This window comes from Heterobasidion irregulare, assembly GCF_000320585.1.
Source record: "Heterobasidion irregulare TC 32-1 unplaced genomic scaffold scaffold_03, whole genome shotgun sequence".
Classification (NCBI taxonomy): Eukaryota; Fungi; Basidiomycota; class Agaricomycetes; order Russulales; family Bondarzewiaceae; genus Heterobasidion; species Heterobasidion irregulare.
This window is the reverse complement of record NW_009258199.1, coordinates 1,563,008-1,581,919: the sequence shown is the minus strand read 5'-3', so window position 1 is coordinate 1,581,919 and position 18,912 is coordinate 1,563,008. Positions and strand designations below refer to the sequence as shown.

General features: G+C 52.6%; 9 protein-coding genes across 9 annotated transcripts; 4 read left to right on the top strand and 5 right to left on the bottom strand.

Annotated features, from left to right (window-relative positions):
• Positions 1-289: 289 nt before the first annotated feature.
• HETIRDRAFT_472697 (uncharacterized protein) lies at positions 290-1,785 on the top strand (the record flags this gene model as incomplete). The annotated part of the gene is made up of 6 exons (XM_009545610.1): positions 290-478; positions 546-618; positions 688-1,091; positions 1,156-1,476; positions 1,530-1,587; positions 1,644-1,785. 6 exons carry the CDS (start codon positions 290-292, stop codon positions 1,703-1,705), a joined length of 1,107 nt encoding a protein of 368 aa, XP_009543905.1. The 3' UTR covers positions 1,706-1,785.
• A 146-nt stretch (positions 1,786-1,931) lies between these two features.
• HETIRDRAFT_458084 (uncharacterized protein) lies at positions 1,932-4,035 on the bottom strand (the record flags this gene model as incomplete). The annotated part of the gene is made up of 4 exons (XM_009545609.1): positions 3,676-4,035; positions 3,512-3,614; positions 3,084-3,457; positions 1,932-3,027 (listed from the first exon to the last, which is right to left on the bottom strand). The coding sequence occupies exons 1-4, from the start codon at positions 4,014-4,016 to the stop codon at positions 1,932-1,934; spliced, it is 1,914 nt and encodes a 637-aa protein (XP_009543904.1). The 5' UTR covers positions 4,017-4,035.
• A 239-nt stretch (positions 4,036-4,274) lies between these two features.
• On the top strand, positions 4,275-5,108 carry HETIRDRAFT_439065 (uncharacterized protein; the record flags this gene model as incomplete). Its single annotated transcript, XM_009545608.1, has 2 exons — positions 4,275-4,905; positions 4,983-5,108. Coding segments are annotated over exons 1-2 (708 nt in total), but the record flags the coding sequence as incomplete, so codon positions are not given.
• Positions 5,109-6,214: 1,106 nt separating this feature from the next.
• Positions 6,215-8,921, bottom strand: HETIRDRAFT_472692 (uncharacterized protein). The gene is made up of 16 exons (XM_009545607.1): positions 8,752-8,921; positions 8,677-8,696; positions 8,598-8,613; positions 8,365-8,540; positions 8,189-8,312; positions 7,904-8,121; positions 7,751-7,851; positions 7,655-7,692; positions 7,527-7,600; positions 7,386-7,463; positions 7,204-7,316; positions 7,096-7,150; positions 6,954-7,027; positions 6,878-6,901; positions 6,732-6,828; positions 6,215-6,649 (listed from the first exon to the last, which is right to left on the bottom strand). Exons 1-16 carry the CDS (start codon positions 8,885-8,887, stop codon positions 6,410-6,412), a joined length of 1,584 nt encoding a protein of 527 aa, XP_009543902.1. The 5' UTR covers positions 8,888-8,921; the 3' UTR covers positions 6,215-6,409.
• Positions 8,922-10,449: 1,528 nt separating this feature from the next.
• Positions 10,450-11,267, top strand: HETIRDRAFT_314162 (uncharacterized protein; the record flags this gene model as incomplete). The annotated part of the gene is made up of 5 exons (XM_009545606.1): positions 10,450-10,576; positions 10,635-10,699; positions 10,761-10,857; positions 10,925-11,114; positions 11,168-11,267. The coding sequence occupies 5 exons, from the start codon at positions 10,450-10,452 to the stop codon at positions 11,265-11,267; spliced, it is 579 nt and encodes a 192-aa protein (XP_009543901.1).
• A 243-nt stretch (positions 11,268-11,510) lies between these two features.
• HETIRDRAFT_425661 (uncharacterized protein) lies at positions 11,511-12,215 on the bottom strand (the record flags this gene model as incomplete). The annotated part of the gene is made up of 5 exons (XM_009545605.1): positions 11,511-11,525; positions 11,550-11,619; positions 11,686-11,787; positions 11,844-11,901; positions 11,954-12,215. 5 exons carry the CDS (start codon positions 12,213-12,215, stop codon positions 11,511-11,513), a joined length of 507 nt encoding a protein of 168 aa, XP_009543900.1.
• Positions 12,216-13,753: 1,538 nt separating this feature from the next.
• HETIRDRAFT_439061 (uncharacterized protein) lies at positions 13,754-14,357 on the top strand. Its single transcript, XM_009545604.1, has 5 exons — positions 13,754-13,785; positions 13,835-13,852; positions 13,915-13,944; positions 14,001-14,083; positions 14,139-14,357. Exons 1-5 carry the CDS (start codon positions 13,768-13,770, stop codon positions 14,224-14,226), a joined length of 237 nt encoding a protein of 78 aa, XP_009543899.1. The 5' UTR covers positions 13,754-13,767; the 3' UTR covers positions 14,227-14,357.
• A 78-nt stretch (positions 14,358-14,435) lies between these two features.
• On the bottom strand, positions 14,436-15,905 carry HETIRDRAFT_415905 (uncharacterized protein; the record flags this gene model as incomplete). The annotated part of the gene is made up of 2 exons (XM_009545603.1): positions 14,436-15,390; positions 15,901-15,905. The coding sequence occupies 2 exons, from the start codon at positions 15,903-15,905 to the stop codon at positions 14,436-14,438; spliced, it is 960 nt and encodes a 319-aa protein (XP_009543898.1).
• Positions 15,906-16,127: 222 nt separating this feature from the next.
• On the bottom strand, positions 16,128-18,446 carry HETIRDRAFT_311873 (uncharacterized protein; the record flags this gene model as incomplete). Its single annotated transcript, XM_009545602.1, has 10 exons — positions 16,128-16,247; positions 16,399-16,679; positions 16,737-17,055; positions 17,119-17,227; positions 17,285-17,350; positions 17,407-17,490; positions 17,556-17,904; positions 17,961-18,031; positions 18,084-18,162; positions 18,221-18,446. The coding sequence occupies 10 exons, from the start codon at positions 18,444-18,446 to the stop codon at positions 16,128-16,130; spliced, it is 1,704 nt and encodes a 567-aa protein (XP_009543897.1).
• Positions 18,447-18,912: the final 466 nt, after the last annotated feature.

Below are 18,912 nucleotides of genomic sequence, written 5' to 3'. Positions count from 1 at the left end.
AACAAAGCTGCATATTCTGTGCAAAATCCTGGAAGGCTCTGCCCGTCCGCGCGCAGCTTGTCCAAGTGAGAAAAAAATGACTGATCGACGATCATGAATTGTTGTGACCACCGCAGGGGTCGAACCTGCAATCTCCTGATTTCGAGTGCGTAGTATCGTAGTCAGACGCGATGCCATTTCGCCAGGCGGCCATGAAATAACTAGTCACCTCAGCAATAGAATCACAGCAATATCAATCCGCCCCCTCGAATTCCATCTTTGGCGAGTCGAACGTCTGCATCTCTTCCCCATGTCGAAACGCGGAGCAGAGCAACAAGACGGCGTCATCGTCAAAAGGGCACGGTCTTCTGAGGCAGAGACCAGCCAGCAGCTCATCATCTCCTCGTCGAACAATGAGCGGCAGCAGGGTCTCATCCGTTCGGTAACGCGGACTAGCAGTCTCGAGGCCCCCATCGTCAGCCTTTCCGGTGCACATTCCGTGCGTGGTGTTTTCTTTTATCCTTGGAGTTAATCATTGAAGCCGACGACGCGCTGTGTGACCTCAGGCCGAAATCTTGAGCTGTCGTTTCGACCCTAGTGGCCAAAATATTGCCGCCTGCTCGACAGACCGCTCCATCTGTACGTCCAGCCTTCTCTCTTTTACGGTTTACCCTCATGCGCGACTGCTCATATCTGCTTTCACACTAGCCCTCTGGCGGACGTACTCGCCCAACACCAATTATGGCCTCCTTACGACGACGCACAAGGCCCCCATCATGGATCTGCAGTGGTCCCTGATGCACCCCCTCCTCTACACCGTCTCCGCGGACCACACACTCGCGTACACGGATCTCGCGACGGGCACGCGCGTGCGCCGTCTGCGTGCGCACCGCGAGATCATCAACGCGCTCGACCGCACCGTCGCAGGCGGCGCAGGCGTTGAGCTCGTCGCCACCGCTTCAGACGACGGGACAGTGCGCGTGTGGGAGGGCGGAGACGAGGGCAGCAAGGAGCCCGTCAGTGTATTCGAGATCGGGTGCCCGGTAACGAGCGTGGCGTGGAGCGCAGATGGCTCGACGATATACGCGGGAGCGCTGGACAACGAGATCCATGTGCGTGTCTTCCGCCTGTCCCACCGCCCCGGCCGCTGACCAGTCGACGCGCATTCTTATCTAGGTCCTCGACCTCCGTAAACAGACCCAGCTCTCCACCCTCATCGGCCACGCCGACACGCCCACGGGCCTCTCACTCTCTCCAGACGGCGCATACCTTCTCTCGTCCTGTTTTTCCTCGCAGACTCTCATCCACGACGTCCGTCCGTTTTCGCCGTCCCCGAATCGCATCCACCGCGTGCTCGGCGGGGCACCTGCTGGGTTCGAGAACACGCTGCTCAAGGGCGCGTGGAGCAGGGAAGACGGCGGACGGAGGGTCGCCCTCGGTGGCGCAGATCGGACGGTCACCATCTGGGACGTTGAGAGCGGAAAGGTGCTGTACAAGGTACGTGGTGCGAGCGTTTAGTTGCGGTGCGCGCATCTGATGTCGTCGAACAGCTGCCCGGCCACAAGGGCACAGTCACAGCCGTCGATTTCCACCCCAGAGAACCCATCAGTGAGCATGTTCTTGCTGCCCTACTTTGCTGGCCCCCAATGACGTATCGACCTCAGTCCTCACTGCGAGCAAAGACGGTACAATGCTCCTTGGTGAGATCGAGCCTGGTGCAGCATGATCACAAAAGATTCTGTACTTTTTGGAACCCGGACTCAATTGTATCCTTGCTAATCACTAGTAATCTATTATACTCCTCTGCCGTGCGCGTGTGAGAGCATCTCGACACTGCTATCCGTACACATTCATCTTCTACTAATACAAACTTTTTTCATGAGACAGGCTACAAAAATGGTAGCAAGAATGCGTCCATCAGTTACAACAGCAAAAACAAAACCTGCGATTTATCAATCTTCTATCTTGTCAGTGTGGAACGAGGTCACCATCAGAACGAAATCTTTCATGAACCAGTATCTCGGTCTGTGGGCCTTGTTCTTATTCTTCCCCTTCTTTTTCGTGTCTTCTTCAGCCTCCGGCACAGGCGCAGGCGCAGGCTCCTCGTGTTCTTCGATCCGCGCGAGCTCAACCCATTTCGCGCCGATGCCCATGTGCAGGATGAGCGGCTCCAAGCGATGTGGCTCCACCAGCAGCGTGATGTTATCCTTGAACGGGTCATGCGGCCGCCTCTTGTCCCAATTGCTCACCCCCTCGTCCTCTTCGCCCCAAACCGACACGTCGCCTGCCTCGTCGATGACCCGGCCGTGACTCTCGGGCATGATCACGGGTTTCTCGATGTCGGGAAACGTCGTCTTGTCCCACCCCGGCCACGGGGCGAGCACCACGCGCCCGTAACGTCGTCCTAACTCTTCCTCCACCGCCGCTGCCGCCGATGTAGGTGGGCCCGACGACCGCACGGACCCAGGCTTGTGGATCGATACAATGCGGCGCGTCGAGTGCTCGACGACGCCCGGCGTATGCGTGAGCGGCAAAGCGCTCGGCCCGAGATGCGCAAATACTCCTTCGTGAACAGGCGGCAAGACGCCATCCATGCCCGTCCAATCGGTCGTGGGTTCAGGCTCAGTCCAGGTGGTGGTAGCATCCTTGGGAGGACCCCACTGCCCTTGAGCGCTGTCGCCCCATCCACTTGCGCCGTCTTCATCGTCGGCCGGGGGTGGCGGAAGGGTCGATGTGTCGATGATAGTCGCTTCGCGGAATTCAGGCGGGAGGTCCTCTGGAAGCTCGACGTTTGGGGTCCAGTCGCCAAACATCCAGGGCGTGGGTGGCGGCGCCCAGAGCTTCTCGAGCGCGTTGTTGAAGCTGTCGTCGTAAAGTATGCGCGTGATCACGAACGTCGCAGGGAGCTCGCTGCGCGCGCGCCCCACGACGGCGAGGGCAGCCTTGAGGGCCTCCATGTACTCGGGTTCGGGAAACACACGGCATCGAATCAAGAAGCGAATAAAAAAGTGCACGAGATGAGGGAATGCAGTGCAGCGCGGCTCAGACCTGCGACTCATTGCGTCAGTCTTACAGGAAGCACATCAAGACAGAGCTGCGCGCACCAGATGAGACCCCGCTGACGGAAAAAGGACGAGAAAAAGACTTTCATGCTTTGTTCAGGGTTGTTGAGGAAGCGTTCCATCTTGCGGTCCTTTTCGTCTAGGCTGTTGGCGAGTTTCTCTTCGAATGATAGATTATCATCCGCATCAAGCTCGTCGTACGCGCTCCCGATCGCGCGATAGAGACGTTTGCGCTTTCGCGGAGGGCCTTCGTCGCGCTCGGGAGGCGGTGGCGCCTGGGTGACGGTGATGGGGGTACCCTTGGCAGCCTTTCGATCCTCGTCCTCGTCATCATCATCATCGTCGCCCTCATCTGCGTCCCCCCGCTTCTTGCGGGTTTTAACGGCTTGGTGGAGTAAACCGATATAGAGACGGAACTTATGTGGACATGAGCGCTAGCGGATGGGGAAGGCGGCGATGGTGGAACACACCTGATCCCACAAGTTTGCCAAGCCACTGGCGGCGTGTGGCCACTCACGGCCATTCCTGAAATCGTTGGCGGCATCATAGAGGCGATCGACGCGAGTAGCGTTCCTGCAACGCGTATCGGGCTTTGCACTCTCGAGCGGGAAGGAAGACGGAGAGGGAGACGAACGGATTGTAGTAATGACGCCTGGTGTCCTCCAGCTCTTCCCACTGTTCCCACCAGGTCTTGCGTTTGGGGGGCTGAGTGGGGTCAGAGGCGTTCTTGGGTAGAGGTTGCTTCGACAGGCCATCTGTGGAGTGCTTGACGGTCAGCGCGACGGTGGGGACACCGAGGCCATCGCGCTCGACGGTGTCGTCATTGACATCCTCGCCCGTGCGACGGCGTATGCCGAGTGGCTTGAAGTCCTTGAAGGGGACGATGGTCTTGCCATCCGGGGCGGACGGGAAGGGAGGGAAGCGCAGGAAAGGCGCGTCTGTGTTCGCGGCTGTGGGATGCTGAGGGGAAGGCATGGGAGAAGGTAGATGAGAAGGCGATTGGCAAGGGCAGCGCGAGGCGCACGCTTAAGTAGGCCAGCCCAAGCTGCGCGGCCTCAGCGTCGTTCCAAAGAACAAGAAAAGACAAGGCAGGTCGCCGCGTCGGACCCTAACCCGACTCTCGGTGCAGACAATAGACCCCGCGTGACGTGTAGCGATGTGACATGCCACGAGGGAGGCGGGGGGACCGCGCCTGGGGGGAACGTTTGCGGCCTGGCGTCGATAACCTGTTATAAGTAGCCGGTCAGCCTGCTCGACGATCTCCACGATCCCGCCACCCGCCATGGTCTTCGGCTTCTGGTCAAAAAAACAATCCCCCCCTCCGGCAGCTAGTGCCGACCCCGGCGACTCCGGCAGCCCCGCACGACAGCTCCGCACGCCGTCCCCGTCTGAGAGCGCGTCCGGCCAAGTGCCCCCAGCGCCCTCCTCCCCAGACCGCCCTCCGCCCTCCGAGCCCTCCCGTCCCGAGCCCCCCGCAGACTCCCTCGACCCGACTGCCCTTCACGCGCTTCTCACTACCGTGCCCCCAAAAACTCTCCATGCGTACACCCTCGCCCAACTTTCCACTGCCCCCGAACCGACCCTCGCCGCCCTCGGCGCATTCTTCGCTACCCTAACCCCGCCTCCCATGCGCCATTGCGTCCGCTGCCATAAAGATTTCACCGACGTCGAGAACACCGACCGTTCCTGCCTCGTCCCCCATGACGACGAGAGTGCCGAAGTAGAGCGCGTCGGCCGCTCTCGCAAGGTCGGTGCCGCCGAAGGCCCCGTATACGAGACCCTCTGGGGATGCTGCGGGAAGACCGTCGAGGGCGATGGCGATCAGGGCCCGCCGGACGGGTGGTGCTACGAGGGGAAGCACACTGTATGTCCCGCGCTTGCTCGATTCCCCTCTCGATCTTTCACAGAGCGTCCACTGATCTTATCGTGACTATCTCACAGACCGACGCTAAGCGCGCGCGCTTCCGTGCCGACTCGACGCCGACCAACGACAAACTCCCGTCATGCTACCGCATGAACTGCCATGGGATCCGCACCGCGAACCCCCGACCCACCCGTGCAAAGCGCGCGCGCCCGGCACCCGTCGAACGTGACGAAGAAGACGAACGAGACGAGGAGAGCGAGGGCGAACCTGACAGCGGAGTCGACGAGATCGCACAAGGCGTGCAGGAGCTCCACAGCCCCAAGGCGACCAAGGCTGAGAAATCAAATACTCCACAGGCGAAGGGCAAGGCAACTGCGAATGCGAATGCGAACGCGGGAACGAAATCACGCACGAAGGTGAAAGGGAAGGCGCAGGAGAGCGGCGGTGAGGACGTTGAGGCCGGTGGAGGAGACGGCGGGAGCCCCGCTGTGGCCGATACACCTCCTAAGCCCCGTGCGCGCCCCCGCAAACGCAAACCCGAGGACGCCACCGATTCCGCCCCGGCCCCAGAGCACGAGAAAGGGAAAAAGAAAACCAAGGGGAAGAAGGCTGAGCCAGAGCCCGATGTGGAGATGGAGGGACCCGAAGAAGGTGGTGCTGCCGCCCAAAAGAAGCGCAAAGCGCCGCCAAAAGTCGTCGTCGCCTCGCGCGGGGCAAAGGCAAAGGCGCGCGGCGGAAAGGAGGAAGTGATACCGGAGACGGAGGATGAGCGTATGATTGGAGACGGAGAAAAGACGGAGACGGAGAAGCAGAGGGCCGTTGATAGCAAACAGAACTCGAAGGAAAGCAAGGTGACGCGGAAGAGACGAAAGATTGCCGCCAGTACGGGCGTGGCCTAAATGACGTCCACGACTGTGACGATGAGCGAGCGGTTAATCGACCCCACCCTAACCGTCGCGCATACATTCCACCCTATTCTCCGCCTCTCCGAATTCCCATTTCCACTGTATTGCTAGACCATATTTACGACCCCGCTTAGACGATTCTGAAACCCAGCTAGCAACGCCCCTCCTCTTGCGACCTCTTCTCCGACGCTGGCCATGCCGTGATACCTGTCGTTTCCCCCAGAGCACCCGTGATATCATACAACATGGTCCGTATCTGCTCCTTGACTTTGTTGATCGCCCTGTCCATGCAACGCGTGTATTCTCCACTTTACTTGCCGTTCTTATGTTATTTAAAGCTTACTTTTAGGCGAGCCTCGAAGTTCGAATTCCAAGAACCCGCGCGAAGAAAGCGATCGGCGAGTGTACGTGTAAAATGAAATAGTCATTATGTACTCGTGTGAGTCACTAGAACACCGGAGTGCGGAGGTCGAGATCCTCAAGGAAGTGAACAAAAAGTCAAATGGGCTCGCGTACTGCTCGCGTATCACGCATAAATCCGGAGACACGGACACACGAGCGCCCACAACACTCACCTAAGTTATCCGTCGACGCCACCATCACTCGACCCACACACTATGCGCATTTGCCGCCCTTTGCTCCTGTGCCCATCGCACGGCCGCCCGTCGCCCACGCTCGACATCAACGCCGAACCAGATGACGATGCTCGCCGCGGCGCAGAGCGCGAATAGGAACGGGAACCCCTGCCAGTTGTCGCCCGTGTGGTCGATGATCGCTTGTATCACGTTCGGCCCGATCATCGACGACGCGCGATTCGAGAGGCCGAAGAGGCCAAAAAACTGTGCGGGTCAGCAGATGTGAGCATGAGAGCGCTCTGGATGTGGTTTTTTGTTTGGGAGGGTGTAAGGATAGGCTACCAACCATGTTATCGAATCCTGGGGGTGTCAGCTCGGCCATCATAGTTTGGGAAAAGGCGTAGTAGGGTGCTTGGAAAATCCCAAAAACGACGTTGTATGCCCTGATGCGCACAGTCAATCGAAGACCGGAAGCCTGCCGTCGGGACCCACCAAAACTCCCAAACATTATGAAAGCTGTACACGCCGTTTCAGCGCGAAAAGAAACCAAATAAAAAACAGGCCTTACCCAAACTTCGTCGTCCAAATGCCGATCATACCCCAGAGAGGAATGAAAATGGTGACGACATTGGTCACGACGAACTAGATGCCATGCAATGAAAGCGTGCCTATGTCAGTGCGTCAAATCAATGCAGGTCAGCGGGACACACCATTTTCTTCGTACTAATCTTCCAGTATTTCTGAATATACCAAAATCCGAACGTGCTGATTACGAAGATCAGTCACGTATCGAACGTATTCGCCGCTGACGAGAGTACCTGGCAGTGGATGTGATCGCCTGCGCTAGACCAAGATACGTATTTTGTAAAAACGAGAAGTTGAACTTGTCGTTCTGGCAGATCGAGATGAGTGTGCCGGTCGTGTTCAGGCCCTAGTCGTTCGCGCGACTCTCAGATAAATAGAAAGAGGATGGGGCCCCGTAAGGCATTGAAAAACGTACGTCTGCAAGGAGAAAGAATGCAAAGAGGTACGTGAACGTGTACGGAAGTTTCTTGTACTGTTTCAACGCGATCCATATCTGTATAGGCACAGTGTTTGGAGTCAGTACTCAATTCATATATACGATTTTGTAGTTTATTACTTGTTTCCAGCCCACAGTGATGAATGATTCTCCCCTTGGCAGCGAAGGACCTGGACGAGGTTGCTGGAATATGACTAGCACATACCGGTTAGCCTTTACCGGGATCATTTTACACTGTTGGGACGTACACCACCATATACCGGTCAGGACCCAGTACCCGGTTGTCCTGTTCAAAAATGAAACGAGCTCAGCACAAGAAAATATGAGAGTAGAAAGGTGTCTACAAGACGATAGTGTAGTTATTGACCAAGGGTTTGTCTTTGAGTGGCAGGAGCAGGGACAGGTTCAAAGCCAGAGTGGCTATGTAGCCAATATTACTATGAGCCTACGATGCGTCGATGACTACACCCTCCACACTATATCAAAAGACGGCTCACGGTGCTGATATTGCTGATCCTGTTCTTCTCTAGGCTCTCCTCCTGTTCGTAGACTTCGGGAGAGATGTCCCCCGCGTCGAGCGATTCTTTGAGTGCACGTGAATGAGGAGTGTTCCGCGCGAGCCGCGGGAAGACAGCAGCGTAAAAGACGAGTGTGGCGCCATACGAGACGAATCCAATCATGAAGAGTGCCATTGCCACCCCCCATCGATCGGGCGCTATCAACCAGACAGAGAACATGCATCGTCAGTGGAGCATCTGTCCAAATGAGCGACTATCCCGCACAAGTTAAACTCATGCTAGCGAATTGGGCACCCCAGCAGATGACAGTGATGACTAGGAGCAGCCAGCGCCCAAAATTACCATAGTCCGCGGCCGAGCCGATAGTCGTGAATATCATCGTCATGACCTAAAGATTCGGTCAATACCATATCCCGTCGAGCAGGGATATTTATCCTTACAGCGAAACTGACACCATTCGCGATGAGCACGATGGAACTGACGGCTTTCGTCCCGCCTGCCCAAGGAAGCACGCATTGGCCTGATGCGCCCGCATCTGTGCAAGAAGAGCCTGGCCCACGGGTTGGATCAAATCCCGCAGACGTAGCGAGAGACTGGAAGAGCGTCATGGAGTATCCTTGAGACAAGCTTTTATTCAATTGTCGGTCCGAGAAATCACGAGAAGATAACAGACCAAGAGGGCCAACACCCTGCATTCAAGGATGACGTTCTCAAATATCAGATAGACGTCGTCATTATTGTCGAGGACATACATTGTCACCGTTGTAGTACACTGGTACATGATCTATAAGACAAGTATTGGCATGCACCACGAGGACTACACGCACGATAATAGCTCCACAACTCTTTCCGTGTCACGATGGGTTCGTCGTTGCTAAATGGTGCGGTGACAGAAATCTCGGAGGAGACTTGAATGCCATCGTCCTTGGAGTCTTCTGCAACAAACGGCTCCGATCCCGTCATGAGCGCAAGGGTCTCTGGGAGTAAGGAGTGCGACAATAGTGGCAAAGACAAGGCCACTAAGCGCTAGAGCGTCACCAGAACAAACACTTATCAGAGCAGGAAGTGGTCTTCTGACTTGTCATAATGCCCGCGCTTCTGATATGCTACCTTCGATAGCTCTATCTCCCGATACGAGAGACAAGCAGGCGTGAAGATTTTGACGTTGGGGTTTTGAAAGGCATAGCCGTTTCCTTGAGCAGTTCCGCCATGCGGAGGAGGTACGAAGGTTCATTGCACGTCAGATATGGATGTCCATGTGGAGGTTGAGGCTGGTCGAGGCCAACTATATTTTGCCGGTCCGATCAGGCCCGGGTAGGACGATCAGCTTATTTTTCATAGAGATCCTGAGGAAAAACTATAGAAAAGGACAAAAATGTACCCTATATCATCATTTGTCACAGATAGGGAAACTCTAAACCTTTCTAGGGAACGTTACATAATATCTTTCAGGAAAACCTCAAGCGCTGCGCGCAGTGTTATCCTTCCTTGTCTACTGCCGTCTGCATCATACTATAGATATTCCTCCTGCTCTGAGACGCGAATTTGCATCATATCGACGTGCATAGGTACAAATCAGTGTGCATCCTGAAGGCGGAGACGGCAAGCTGCGGTAAGCAACTGATCGCAGGGACTTTCCAGCTGGCATCGTTCGTACATCAGTTTTATTATGGGTGAGCACAACTCTGTATTTTCTTAGACTGTATTCACATCTCTCACCCATGCTACTGAAGATTCTATTACTAAACGACAACAGGTAGTTATTGGCGAATGTCCATTCTGTCGATCGATGGGCACACAATCTCGGTGCAATGCATTAACAACACTTCGGGTTTTTTTCGAGACGACGCGCCTACCGTATCCTCTAAATTCTTGATCTCCTGCTCTCCAACATCTCAAGATTCTACTGCCGACACTGTCAGGGTGGAGACTTTTCAAGACTGACAGGCTTGGTATGATTCCTCAAATCTGCGAGTATACCACAGCTACACGCGTGTCATATTTCGCGTTGTCAATCCGCCGTACAATCCTAATTGTGCTGTTTAGCCATGTCGGAGGGTTGAGCAGTGCTTTCGACTTTTGAACCGTTCTCCCTCCAAATTACCAACTCTCAGCTATTTGACACCATACATTCATAGTGCCATGACGAAACTAAGCAACACCCAGAGAGCTGTCCTTCGCACTTGCGCAGTGTTCATGAATGCTCTTGAATGAGTGGTCATCAACCGCCATTTGCAGTAGGACCGCATGCTCGATGACGGCTGTAATTTGCAATCGGAGCACTCTCCTCCTTTTCGTTTTAAATGTACTTCAAGCCTCCCTCAGAAGCTGTACCTGATGCATATATGTAATCTTGTGTGCTTATGGTGTGCTAGTAGGGTGTGCTCTCGCATTCGATAAACCTTAACCTCAATATCTGTATCCCATTGACTCGAGTTCAACGCTCAACTGACTTACATCGTATCCAGTGCTAGCACTTAGCCCTAAATTCCCCCTTTATTGAGACCACACTGTCCCGTGTTATCATGTCTTTGAACAATGGAGCGAAGCTCTCCTTTGTGACGGGGAATGCCAATAAGCTAAAGGAAGTGCAAGCCATCCTGCTTGATTCTCAAGGACATCTCCTCGAGATTGAGCCAAAAGATTATGATCGTGAGTCTATTCTGACTGCCACATGGATCTTTGTGTTTCCAATGCATGTATATCTCAGTTCCGGAAATCCAGGGTACAACGCAGGAGATCGCGAAAGAAAAGTGCAGGGCAGCCGCTCGACTGGTGCGTCTTTCAGCGCGCTCACGACCCCTCCTGATTCGTCAATCATATTGATGTTACAAAGGTTAATGGACCATGTATCGTCGAAGATACGGCGCTTTGTTTCAAGGCCATGAACGGCCTACCGGGCCCATATATTAAATTCTTTCTTAGAGAAGTCGGTCATGAAGGCGAGTAGGTCTCGACTCATCTGACTATGGCATTGTTCTCATTTAACTTCGTTCACAGGTCTTAATAACATGCTCGTAGGATTCTCTACAAAAGAGGCCTGGGCGCTGTGCACCTTTGCGTACTCGTCCGGACCTGAAGCGGAACCTATACTTTTCGAAGGCCGGACGGACGGCACGATAGTCCCCGCCCGTGGCACGGGAAATTTTGGATGGGATTCAATATTCCAGGCTGAGAATACTAGCCAGACGTGAGTCATCTTTGACCACCTACATATCTCACACTTAAAATATATACGTACAGATATGCCGAGATGGATCCATTAGAGAAGAACAAGATCTCACATCGTTACCGCGCTCTGAACAAGATGAGAGAATATCTGATGTCTGAAAATGTGATATAGATGTGCATATCCGTGTCAAGAGAATGTCCGGAGTGTCCTAATAGATGAATCGAAGTTCTAGTAATACAAACCATGTACCAGGATACCAAAGGAACGACATAATAAAGGAAAAAATATGTACTGTGCTACAATTTTGATTGGGAAGGCCTTGCAGCTCTCTCTCCGCCCCCCACTTTAGTATGGATAGCGGAGACAAGCAAGGTACCTGTCTTCTTGTCCCGTATCTGTGACGGTGTTCGCTCATCAGCTCACGTATATCTTGAAACACCTGAAAAGACTCACCTCACAGCGTGCAGCCCTAATCTTACCCTGATTGCTGATACTGTTAGAGATGATACGCAGCTCCGAGCCTCTGGGAAAGACAAGATGAGTTCAGCTCTCTACTATGTACTAGTGAACTAAGGAGCTCGTGGCGTACAATTTTGCGGAGCTGTGATAAATGATGTTCATCGACTGCGAGACGCCGGACATATCATTTCCCTCGTAGATGCCGAGGCTGATCAAGGGAGCGGACGAACAACTGAGTCGTTGTGTGAAGTGAGCGATGAAAGCCGGTCAATGACAGAGGGGACTTACAGGTCTATCAGATAGGCCGAGCATCCGCCATGAAGCACCTTGAAGACGTTGACCATGTCTGCGACAGGTCATCGGTACTGAAGTCTCGACTGGAATTGAATAATCCTTACCTTCTGTAACAGTGACTTCACAGACGCCCTCCGCTTGGAACCCTCGCCCTTCGACCTTCTCAATATTCATGGAAACATAATTAACCCGTTTACCCAGACTAGCGCCATAGCCTGAAGCTGCCGCGCCCGCACCATCAATGAAGAAAGTGAAGATGTTGGCTTGAAGTTGTTTCTGTTCCGGAGAGAGGTTTCCTTGGATCTGAGTGGGATCTATGTGAGCTGACTTGGGGAGGCTGTAGATCCATGCTGCGTCCTTGCCCATGGCGGGAGATAGAAGTATAACCTTCATCAAGCATACCTTTTATAAGTGATGGTGGGGCTATAGGAAGAGTGTAAGCAGCGACCGTGTGTTACGAAATGATTGGAGGTTAAGTCCACCGTTTCTACTTTCACGAGTCGAACGCATGATCCGCGAAGGCTTCCATTCTCGGATTTCAGAGCACCATGATTTTATGTGATGTCCGTAGATCATGGGGCTGGCACGATTTCAGGGGTGATCTGGGGTGATACAGAGATACATCTTCTTCTAATGGAGGTTCACTGCGCATATCGGGACGCTGCAAAGCGTACTTCTACATCGTATCAGCGCCTTATCGTATTCAATATAGCTTGAATGGTAGTTAGCGCACACAAACGTCCACGGGTTGTGCATCACAAGGGCAAAGTCTGAAGGGCGTATTGGACGGCATTCACAGAACAATGCGGATTTCACCGGTCGGCCCTGAGGTGGGATCGAAGAGAAGGTGTCAAGGGGCGTCTGAGGGCGTCTCACCCCAGATAGTGAATTCACCGGCCATTTACGTTGCTCGAAGGGAAAGGAGGCCGGCTACACAGTCTCCGCGCTATAGCGAGGTTTTTCACGTGAAGATGACCGCGTATAGCTAGACCGTCGTTCTCGAGTCAAGCGGTCTATAAATGAAAAGGCTAATCTTCGATCATGATGCGCTTACTAGTTGCATGAGATTATGTGGAACTTGACGTTGAATCAAGATAGAGTAGACAAGTTTGATTCAGTATAATTCGAAATATACATCCAGTTGCTCTGTTCTCAGCTCATCTCGAACGGGATCGCGTCAGACCGCGTCGCATAAGTACAGATATATTCTGGTATATTCTGCAAAACTATCAGACAGCCTCACTAGACTGAAGACCAATACACCATCGTCAGAAACGACTTTCGGAAATTTCTGCAGGAAACTCTGTATACTCACCTGATATTCACAACATGTTCAAAGACCGCGAAGTTGCCAGATAACGGTTGCGTAGCCTCCTGTCGCCTCGCGTAACTGAGATCGGAAGCTATCGGAAGCTTTCAACGTGAAACGCGATTGATGAGTTCCAATCCATGCAAGCTGACCTTGTTGGCTTGTCGACTTGTCATGACAGACCAGACCAGAAGGTGACGAGCGGCATCGCAGATATTCTGCGTAGAAATGCTATGGAAGATTGGCACACAAGACAGCAGATGGGATGAGATGGCAGGTGGGCTACTTTGCATCTAAAAAGGGGAAAGCTCCCGGCTCGAATCCTAGTGCCCAAACGAAGCGAGACATTGAGCTATTATAGTAGATTATGGTTCTACCTTTTCTACATGTTATCATTTGACCTAGGCTGTCATCGAGCGTTGCTGTGCATCAGAACCGACATTTGATAGAAGAAGTAAAGGGATGGTCCTTGATGAAGGGGTAAGAGTGGGTAACATTACGCACCATCAGCCTGGGATTACCACGTGCCACTACTACCACGTCCTCACGTGCTCAGACGAATTGTCTCCTTGTACGGTTCACTGGCCTTCCCCCATACCAACAAAAACCATGTTGATCAAAGTAAAGGTGGGCCAGATTTGACACACGGTCTAATTCGAACCTAATTACTCTCCAGACGCTAACAGGGAAAGAGGTGCGGTAGCGCATATTTGCCGTCGTCTCCCGCTAATGTATTATGATCTCGAATACTTCTAGATCGAACTTGACATCGATCCTGATGATAAGGTGAGCAGCTGGCGTATATTTTCGAAAAGATTCTCGTAGAGAAAGACGCGTATCAGATCACTCGAATCAAGGAGAAAGTCGAGGAGCAGTCGGGTGTGCCACCGCCTCAGCAGCGTTTGATCTTCGGAGGGAGGCAAATGTAAACGTCGGTCTCCTTACTCGATTTTTCATTGCTGAGACATCGTCTTGCATAGGCCCGACGATAAGACTGCCAAAGATTTCAACATCACGGCAGGAGCTGTCTTACATCTCGTCCTTGCCCTTCGTGGTGGCCAAGCATAGTGATTCATCAGCTCCCGAGCTGCGCGATAGGGTTGTTTTGATAGGAAGAAGTCCAAGCATAAGGGTGTGTGTAGAGTTACAGTACATTGCCCGTACGTTGTTAGATATGATCCAATCCGCTATGACTTTCTCGAATTCGTCCATCACCCTTACCTTCTGTTCCAGTCAACGCACCTACATCTGCGTCAGTCAACGTCCCTACATCTGCGTCATGGATCATCTCCCACAATCTCAGCTCCCGGTAATAGCCATCTAAACGTGACGCTGATTCTAGAATCCCGTTCTATGCATTGTGTCCCATTCTTCCCATCATCAGCAACAACCATGTCCGACCCGCGCCCTTCGATGCCATGAGTCCATTCGTACCGAGCTTCGTCAGAAAGAACAAGAATGCTCCTTTCCGGCAGGTACAAGTCCCACCGTACACCATCGCCATCCCGTATAAACCCGCGTTCCTCGAGCTCTTGCTCCGTTCTCTCGTGAGAGGAGTTCTGCATTTCATTTAGCTCCTTGCGGAAGGACATGACGCAACCACTACCGAGGCTGACGCCTATGATTCCATCCCCAAAGCGCCCGAGTAAGTCGACATGGGGAGATATACCCTCACCGGGCCTGTACAAGTTCACAATTGCTTGCCGCGCCCGGGCCGGCTCCGACAGAGGAGGGAAAAGGAGACGATGGGTGTGTGGGGGGAGAGAGGGTCTGAGTAACGCCTCTAGATCCGATAGCAGGGCACAGAGGAATGCCGGCAGGCCGGAATTGACCTGTGGGTGAAAGGGCATGTCACCGAGTTGGGATTTCTGGATATCACTGCTGGCTCGTTCCCTCGCCCTTCCGAACAGCATCACTTGATTCACGTCCCCATTCCGAAAGTATGTGTCCATGCAGCTGAGGAATAGCTGCTCAGCCCGCTTTGGGGGTATAACAACCGAAGGATCGAGGTAGAAACCAGGAATGGGAGGAGGCTTGCGTCGACCCACAACACAGGTAGAGCATAGCACGCTCGTACCCGAGCAGGTAGTTGATGGAATTTCGGGATGACAGGCTGAATTATCAGGAATTTCATCAAATAATGAGTCGGTTTCTGAGAGCTCGTCTGAATCTGATAGTTGTCGCAGCCAAGGTTCATCTAGAAACGATGGAGGATCGTGATCAGCGAAAATGCTCATATGAAACTATGGATGTGAATTCGGTGTAATTGCAAGGAGTTATGGGACCCAGGATTGCATCCGATGGCAAGAGCTTGGAAGTATGTTTCAAGCCGTAAGTGCGTGGTTCTTTGGGGTTTCCCTAGTCTTTCCTATGTGATATGTAATAGGAAGGCCAGAGATGGGACGCTCGTCACTCTCGATATGCAAAATTCCCACATGACACAAGCTGAGGGTCCCAAAAATACTCAGAAAGAGCCCGAAATTTCTAATGCAGGACACTTGGTAAACCAAGCCCAGGAAGCCTCGGAATTTGGACAGCGGGTCACATCTTCGCGCTCCCCAGTTCTTGCGCTTATGGAGAAAAAGCTCCCGGACTCGTTCTCTATAGTAGTAGAGAGGACATAAACACCGGTCCATAACGATCCTGATCAAACATGCACTACTATAAGCTCTGAACGATGAATCAAAGAACTACATCGTCAAAGCGCTGCTTGGATAACATGCTAGCGGGCTAAGGACATACGACATGTTCCGGTATTATTCAACTCTGTACTAAGATTTCGAGATGACAGCGACTAATATCGTAGAGTCTAGCTCCTCCTATTCTCCAAACAATTCTCCGAACAAATTCTCCCATGAATGGACCGGCTTCAGGCCTCAGGGGTGGTCATAGTATATGCCGCTGTTCGGGACACGGTACACCTGATATAACTCGTGTAGCGTGATGTGACAGACGGCACGATCATGCCTTCAGTTGGGCCCGATGAACTGATATAGTATGCGTCTGACGAGACCAGACAAATGTTCTGGATCATTCTGTATGGGGAATCGATATGAGTGCCCGAGAAGTGCAGTTAGTGTGGGTCGTACCTGATATATGCTCTGTCGGCCAATAAGACATCGATCAGAATCATTTCCTTGAAAGGGTTTTTAACTTACCATGACCATCCCCATACCGGTGGCAGTCAACTAAAGCACCGTCAGCTCCGGATGAATTGAACTAAAAATGATCAAGACAAACCAATGCTTCGCCAAAGTCTCCGGTGCGAAAGACCAACCCCTTTCCTCTCGCCATTACCCAAACGCTCTCCAGCCCTTTAGGCAACACGTACATGGCCAACTCACCACGCCGCCTCCTTGCCTCGACAAACAATGACAAGCCAGAAAGAAGCCCACCCATCCAGAAAGACGGCTTGGAGATCAGGAATTTGATCAACCACATGGGGGGCTTGACGATGGACGAAGGAGACTGCCGCAAAGCGAGCAGGATTTCGTACATGTAGTGCTTGAAGCAGAAGTATGCTATGAAGATGAAGATGTGCATCAACGACTTTATATTCTGCAAGGCCTCAAACTCACATTGGTATATTACTACGAAAGTGCCCAGGAATGCTGCGCTTCTTGTTGTCCCCCAGCCCGCGCGCAATAACATTTTCAGGGGTTCTTGAATGAAACCCTTCCGCTTGAATAACATCATCGGAATGAAGTGTAATGCACCATAGATAGGAAGCATCCATCTAAAAACAGAAATAAAGCGGTCCAAAGGGACTTGGCGACAAGAGTCGAGCGTGGGGTGAACAGCTGCACAAGGGCCGTAACGATGTCCGAAATCCGGGGGAGCTCCAATGGTCAAAGCATGTCGCAGAACAAGTTCAGCGCGGTTCCCGGAGGTAAGTTTCTGCAGAATGAGCGACGATGAGAGCGTGAGCTCGACAAGAGGCTGGGGGCGTATAGACCTCACCTCCTCCTGCAGAATACGTTCCATATCTACAGCATTGAAACTGCCGTCACGGACCAAATCTCGGTTAATTCGAACGGCTGCGACCGGAATCTTGCCTGCCGTGTTAATCCTACCGCATATCACAGAAGATTAATCGAAGCGGTAAATGAAGCTGCTGGTTCCATACCATGTCACATAAGATCGTGGCAAGGTATCCGGTCGCAGCAAAAACCCATACAATATCTGTCCACATCTGAGAATAGTGGTTGGTATGTCATCCAAACAAAGTAAGAGGTGGAGGCAGCGCACGCTAAAGAGAAGACGAGTACATCTCCATAAGGCAACTTAAAACCATATCTTTGTGAGCTTGCGTTGTACGATCCCTGAAGTCCCCTGAAAGGTGTCAATCGGTTGGAAGAGTGTTCGGTGGCTCGTACTCCTACGGATACATTACATACCGGACAAAGAGTTGCTGGGCTATGACAGTTCTGCGTGACTTCTTCTCAAACATAATAGCAAGCCCGCCGGCGATGGCGCCGGCAATAGCAGAGTGCCATCTGCTGGTACGCTTGCGCACCCAGACTTGGTGCGCCTGGGCTGTAGTTGACAACCTTGCTGTTCGCGAAGAGCCGGTCCTGGAACGAGGTAGTTCAAGGTCGGGGGAAAGGGAATCGACAACAGCCGAGTCTTCGGGCGATGAAAATGCAAATGAAAAGAGCTGGCGAATACGAATCCGGAGAGGTACATGGCGGGGGAATAGAATGGGAAATGCGTTCAACAGGGCACGATACAAAGTAACGAAGCATCCTGGAAAAGGGGTGGCAATGAGTCCCATGATATACCAAAAATAGAACATTCATCACCAAGCATGGCAGCAAAACGGAACGAGTCGGAACCAAGGATAGCATGCTGTATTAAGGAGATACGGAGTTTCCTGTAATTCTGTGGAATCAGCAGAAGTTCGGACTTGGTGAGTGGAAACGTACTTCGGTACCCGATTTAGCCTTGCCATGAGGAGAGCAAGGTTAACGCCCGACCGAATGGCAAATGCTAAAGTACCCGCCCCTGTATGCGTCCCGTGAGTCAGTATACCATCAATCATACATACCATATCCAAACACACTCAGCCCGCCTCTTGTTCCATGCTCAACGCATTCCCATAAATCTTGCACATCGACCGCAGGTTCCCCTCGATCTCTCCATACCATCTTTTTGGCTTCCCTGAGAGTCTCTTCATAGTTGGCGAGCACGACCAGGTTCTCGAAAGACGCCATGGTGCGCCGAGGTGCAAACTGAAGATACGATGGCGTACGTTTAGGAGCGGGGGGAGCACCCAGAAGAGGATCCATGGCTGTTGATATCAACGGCGCATATAGCTATCAGTTCTCGGCGTCAGAGAGATGCTGCGTGTCGACGTAGTAGAAAACACTGTGGGGTACGCACTGTGAACTGTCTGGGGTAGACTTTAGTGAGCGAAGACCCCCGGAAACCTCTCCAATTTGTCGTCCGGTGACCAAATCAGCTCGCAGCGGAGCTGAGGCCCAGATCTGGCCAGATTCACAGTCTCCGTTGCTGCCCCTACGCAGAAGATCTTCGTTTTACCGTCAAATTCACACATGTGGGCCGTTCCGTACGCTTCAGCATTCCTGACAGGCTAGCTTCCTGATTAGACAATCCCACCGAGTTTGCAGTTTCAAGAGAACAAGTTCAAAGGTTCAAGTTGCATTGTACGGATTGACATAAGATGCTCAAGCAACCGGCCATTTCCATGATGCAAAAGATCAGGGGATTTAATGACAGACACCACGACAGAAC

Coding starts and splice junctions, on each gene's coding strand:
- HETIRDRAFT_472692 (XM_009545607.1), bottom strand. CDS start 8,887: ATGACGGGATCGGAGCCGTTTGTTGCAGAAGACTCCAAGGACGATGGC. Junction 8,697..8,751: donor AGAGTTGTGGAGCTATTATC/GTGCGTGTAGTC, acceptor ATCATGTACCAG/TGTACTACAACGGTGACAAT. Junction 8,122..8,188: donor CGCTAGCATGAGTTTAACTT/GTGCGGGATAGT, acceptor TCTGGTTGATAG/CGCCCGATCGATGGGGGGTG.
- HETIRDRAFT_439061 (XM_009545604.1), top strand. Junction 13,945..14,000: donor ACATCGATCCTGATGATAAG/GTGAGCAGCTGG, acceptor GACGCGTATCAG/ATCACTCGAATCAAGGAGAA. Junction 14,084..14,138: donor ATCTTCGGAGGGAGGCAAAT/GTAAACGTCGGT, acceptor CGTCTTGCATAG/GCCCGACGATAAGACTGCCA.